Raw genomic sequence first — 5,801 nt, forward strand, 5'->3', positions numbered from 1 at the left:
TTTAATTATTACTTAAATAAACAAACAGTATAGAGCGTGTTTTGCCCTTTTTTTGGAGCTGCCACTGTATTCTGAGAACTTTAATCTGCTTTATCAGAACATCAGTTTATGAGCCTTAAGGAAACGTCAGTCAGAGCCGTCCTCTTTCCCGGCAGGGATAGGTGTGTCTACCTTTACAGGGGAATAAGAACCAACCGATAACACGGATAATATATAGCAACACCTCACTGTTGACGCCCCAGGAATGAAAAGGTGGTAGCTGCACCACAAAGGTATGCCATTTTTTTATTTTAATGTTCCAGAATTTATAAGTAAAGTTTAAAAACAATCGTGTTCGTGCGTTAATCAGCCTCTAATCCACGCCCATCTTAACCATAAATAGTCAATGCAAAGCACCTCGTGAATGCTGAAAGGTATGTTAATGTCCCTGGTAGTAGCGTAGGAAAAAGCAGCAACAAAAAAATCGATTTATAATTTTACTGTTTTGGCACAGTGTAGGGAAACGTAACTACAGACATTACGGCACACTGACAGCTTCGATATACCCGACCTACAGGTATATAATTGAACCTGAGCTATAGTATATCCAAACAAGTCTTCTTGATAAAGTTGAAGATTATATTTCTATATAACACTTTAAACTTTTAACAGCTGGTTTCCCCCAGAGTTGCGAGGACGTGCACCGGTTCGGACCGGGATGGCACGGTTCCGGCGCGTTTTGCTCTCTAATGGACTTTGTTCAGTCCACGCGTTGTGGGGAGGTACAGCGCGGCCGCGGGACAACGTTACAGTTGGTTCTCTTAACGTTAAGGGGACGTTATAACCCGGATGGAACGTTCCCTGAACGTTAGTTTTTGGTTTGGTTCGAGTCAGTACAAGCGCAAAGAACACTGCTGGATTTATCTTCATCATAACGTGGATGACATGGAGAGAACATTTTTGATTTCTTTTATTAATTCCGTATAATCTATCTTAATTACCTCCCTTGTTACTTTTGGGCCTTGATAAAGTATTCATATTTATTGATCCTATAAAATGGGAAATTAGTGTTACAGCAGCGAAATCAGTCACACAGCACAGAATATAAATTTATAATTATTGTAACCTCTGTAACGGTTACGATGCAAATTGAGTGAGTTTCGAGGTCCGCTAATCCACATTGTTTTACAACTGTAATTTAAGATGTTCCATTAAAAAATACGATTCCACACATTTCCAAACTGACTGTGGGAACCAGAGCACCAGGAGTTACGTTAATGCCTGCGGCTTCCGTGAGAACATTTCGACAAAACACTCATCCCCTTGTAAATTTCAATATGATTTACTGTTTAACCATGGACAGACATCATCCTTAACCCACGCCCCTTTGCACTTAAAAATGTGAGCAGTTGAGGCTGTTAAGTTCCCGCTGAACACTGTGCCCTCATACCAGACCCTGCTGGACTCTGCTCCACTTTATTTAGGCCATATGGTAATGGCTCTAAAGCAGGGTGCATATTTTTAAAGGTCTCATGACATGACAATTTCACTTTGAGATTTTTTAACATTGAGCTCCCCCAGCCTGGCTATGGTCCCCCAGTGGCTAGAAGTGGTGGTAGGTGTAAACCGAGCCCTGGGTATCCTGCTCTGCTTTTGAGAAAAATGAAAGCTCAAATGGGCCAATCTGGAATCTTATGAGGTCATAAGGGGCAAGGTTACCTCCCCTTTCTCTACCCGTCCAGAGATTTTGGCCCACCCATGAGAGAGAGACACCATGGCTTTCAAATAAGCAAAGTGGCAGTTGGTCATGGCCACACCCCAAACCTCCACCTTCCCCCCCCCCCATTGATCTTTTGATACTGTCAAGAGATACAAAGACTGAGACACTCATAGTTTCATCGTCGTTGCTGTTTAGGGATCCTGCCAGCCAAATTGATAAATTAAACTGTAATTCAAATGTGGATTCTTTTCTTTTCAGATCTACTGTATTCGACAACCAATGGAATACATCATCTGTGCATGCTGATGCCACAGCATTTCTACCCACATGCATGCTCTCACACGCAAACACAGACATACACCTCTGACCTGATGTCAGAGCCTCCAAAGTGCTGCATCTGTCTGGACGACTTTACCAGCCCAGCTTCCCTCCCCTGCGGACACTGCTTCTGCCTGGGCTGTATAGGTGAATACTGGAGGATCAACAGGGCCTGTCAGTGCCCACTCTGCAAGGCCTTCTTCCCCACCAGGCCACAACTGAAAACCGACCAAACACTCTATGCTGGTGCCGCGACTGAGGAGGCAGCTGAGCCTTTAAAAGCTGGAGAGGTTCCCTGTGATTTCTGCCCAGTGAAGCACAGAGCGGTCAAGTCCTGTCTGGAATGCCTGGCCTCATACTGTCCCACTCATCTGGAGCCACATTACCAGAGCGAAGATCTTGGGCGCCATCTTCTGATCAGTGTAGTAAAGAACCTGGAGGACTCTGTGTGTAGACTGCATGGAAAGCAGTTGAGCAGGTTCTGTAGGAGTGACCGGACGTGCATCTGTGCCGTGTGCACCCAGACAGAACACAGGGGCCATCACATCATTTCTATCAACAAGGAAGCTGCAAAGAAGAAGGTGAGGTCTAATTAATGCACCACACCGGGAAACATTAAAGAGTTCAGTTATGTTTTTGTAACACTAGCAACATTCGCGTGACGGACAGAGATTTTGTCAGCCCAAATATTGGACTTTGCAACTCATTTCAAGCTGCAGGAGGCATTTTTGCTGAAACTGTCACTATGTCCTGGATGGTAGTAGTAGTACATGAGACAAAAAAATCTAGTTTTGCTGCATGGCATTGAAACTTTTCACCGTGCAGGAAAACAACAAGTCAGAGCCGAGAAGTCTTTAAGTGTCAACAACTGGTCATGAGATGCAGTCAAACTAGGCAGCGGGTATCAATTATGATTCAAGATCCTGTTACTACAGCGCCTAATTCTTGTCTCAAATGTTTTTAGAAACTGTTTATTAGTATATTGTTTGGGTGTGATTGTTTAGCCGTGAAATGAGTTCAGGAAAAGGCTTCAGTGTGAACTAAGCACTGGCCAGCACATTTTTGGTTGGGCAGGGAATAGATGATTTCTCAGATGAGCTGTCTCATGTTAATGACAGTTTCAGCAAATATGTCAAACATCATTTTATTAAAGTTACCTACTGAGACTCAAGTTGTTGACACGGACTGCTGCTCAGCAAACGTTATGTCTCTCTTAACATCACTCCAACAGGAAACACATTATTAAACAATACAGTAGCTTCACTGCCTTTTTACAAAACTTGTTTTTCCACTGTTTTTATGAGGCTCAATAACCTGACGGCTAAGCAAAAGATGCCTGCAATTTCTTGTAATGCATATTGTTGGACCGCTTCAGTAAAGTAAAAAAAAAAAAACGGAGGTTAAAACTATAAACAAACTCTATGACTAAAAGATACAACTTTTAGAGGTTTTGATTGGGAGAAAACCACCGGTGTTTCAAACATGTCCTTGTTTCATTACATACAGTAATTACACAAAATTACCACAGTTCATTTGATAATCATCCCAATTACAAACCGAACCCACAGCATTTTTGAAAAGGAAATGGTAGATCAGACGTTCAGGAAGAGCAGGTCTGTTTTGCGTCAGTCAAAGAAATAATTATAAGACCAAATTGACATCAGTAATGGAGGTGTGGTTGGGATTGCAACATGCTTCAGAGTTCAAACGCAGACAATGAAACAGTGACATTAAGTGTTCGTTTAGCATGTTTGGTTGTCCTCTTTAGCTGTAAAAGGAATTCACGAGGGTGTTAAACTTTTGAACCAAAGCCAAGCAAACTTTCTAGGGGGAGGCAGATGAAGATGATTTCTCAGATTATCTGTCTCGTGTAAACAGTGTCAGCAAATATGTCAAACGTATTTTTAGAAAAGTAAAAAAAAAAAATCAGGCTTTTAAGTTGTCGACATTGGCTGCTGTTAAGCAAAAGTTATGTCTCTCTTGAAATCACTCCAACAGCATTGGTTTCTATTTACGTAATTAAGTTACAGTGTCTGCAGCTTGTCACATGCCACAGCAGTTCTGATGACATAATGTTTTTTTTTTCTTCAACAGGTTAAGCTAAAATGGAGAAGGGTGAAACTTTGGCAAGCCATTCAAGAGAGACTGAGGAAAGTTGAAGAAATGAAGCTCTCTGTAGAGGCATGGGTGCAAAACAAAGAGCTCATCAGACAACTGGAGGAGGAAATCTGTGAGCTGCAGAGCAGAAACACTGAGCTGGAGCAGCTCTCACAGACTGAAGACGACCTCCACTTCCTACAGGTGTGCGCCATGGTCGAAAGTCAACATATCGCTCAATGAAATCCCAATTTATTTATTTTTAATACGCAGTATTTGTTACATTAAACACAGCCACTGTTCCTTTAATATGCACTCTCTCTCCTGTCTACATGCCTTTCTTGACACCGATCCATCTTAATGTTTGGACTAATGTGATGACTTACCTTCTAGAGCACTGGAATGTTTTTAGCAGCATACGTGGGATGGTGGTTGCTTCAAAGACATGGGTCAACCTTTTGGGAAATATGCTTATTTACTCTCTGGAGAAAAAAACACCACATCCACTAAATATTAGGGCTACATCCATCTTAGTATAGCATCAAATCTAACTATTAACACATTGTACTTGTTTAACTTCAAATTGCCATTTTGTTTGTACTCCTCAGTGTTTGTGCTAAGTGGCTACTAGCTGTAGCTTCATTTAGTGGACAGATATGGCTGTGGTATTGAGTGTCTTAAGATATCAAATGTTTACTTTAACAGATTAATTTGAATGTACCTGCTGAGCTGTTTAGCTTTTTATTTAACTGTGCAAATAAAATTTTGTATAGATTTTAAAGAAGAAAAGTAAACCTCAAATAATAATAATTGCCTAAATCCAGTAGATGAAATGAAGAAAAGAAGAAAAAAAAAACTTGATTCGGGAGGATTCACTGAGAGAATACAGTATGTTGTATGATTGTAACTTATGCATGGGTGGATGATGTAATGTATTTCAAGAAAAATGTGTGGAAATCAACCTGTGTAAGCACTCAGAAAGGGGGAAAAAAACACAGCATTTGACGGGATTTAAGTAACAATATTAAATAATATATATCTAACCAAAAGTGAGGAAAATTGACCACCCTGTCCCAAGGTTACAGAAGTCGGTCACTATTTATGCTTACATCAGAGCTCACACCTCTTTACAAGACGTGTGATGTGTTCAAGAAACAATATACTGGAACATGACGCACCTTGTAAAGAACTAAACATGGCAATACAACTATAAATGCTAAAGTAGAATGCTGTTGTATTTTTCCACATGGAGTTCAGTATTTCACTGTTTCAATGTATACGTTTTGTCCCCTTTTTTGGACCAATGAATAAAATGTCAAACCCAAATCACTGTATTCATGCAAAGCAAAAGTAAACATAACTTGTTTTTTATGTTATGCTTTTGCCTCAGAAACTGAAAATGAACCTTATTGAATGTAATCAATTTCAGTCTACCAGTCAAACGTTAAGCAAAGTTGTAATGTAAAAAACATTTTGGCGAGTCTAATATTTGATCTGTTTAAACTTGCTCAACATGAAACAGACTAACATAATTTGGTTAGTCATTTGCATGCCCGCATGCCTCCTTTTAGTGAAGGAAGTGAAGTGGCATAGCTTTTGAACAGAAATTAAACCTAAACCGGGAGGACAGACTAGAGGAAGGACAAACACACACACACTCTCTCTCTCACACACACACACACACACA

At 40.5% G+C, this 5,801-nt stretch overlaps 1 protein-coding gene across 2 annotated transcripts; it reads left to right on the forward strand.

Moving 5' to 3' along the window:
- Positions 1-150: 150 nt before the first annotated feature.
- LOC116706936 (E3 ubiquitin-protein ligase TRIM47) lies at positions 151-5,607 on the forward strand. 2 transcript variants are annotated; one of them, XM_032544005.1, is made up of 3 exons: positions 151-272; positions 1,958-2,598; positions 4,112-5,256. In XM_032544005.1, the coding sequence occupies exons 2-3, from the start codon at positions 1,999-2,001 to the stop codon at positions 4,355-4,357; spliced, it is 846 nt and encodes a 281-aa protein (XP_032399896.1). In that variant the 5' UTR covers positions 151-272; positions 1,958-1,998; the 3' UTR covers positions 4,358-5,256. The 2 variants fall into 2 exon arrangements, 1 of the variants encoding a protein (XP_032399896.1); XR_004336368.1 differs by lacking the exon at positions 151-272 and adding an exon at positions 5,596-5,607 and having other exon boundaries at positions 1,941-2,598; positions 4,112-4,788.
- Positions 5,608-5,801: the final 194 nt, after the last annotated feature.

The sequence above is a fragment of the Etheostoma spectabile genome, chromosome 19 (genome assembly GCF_008692095.1).
Source record: "Etheostoma spectabile isolate EspeVRDwgs_2016 chromosome 19, UIUC_Espe_1.0, whole genome shotgun sequence".
Lineage (NCBI taxonomy): Eukaryota > Metazoa > Chordata > Actinopteri > Perciformes > Percidae > Etheostoma > Etheostoma spectabile.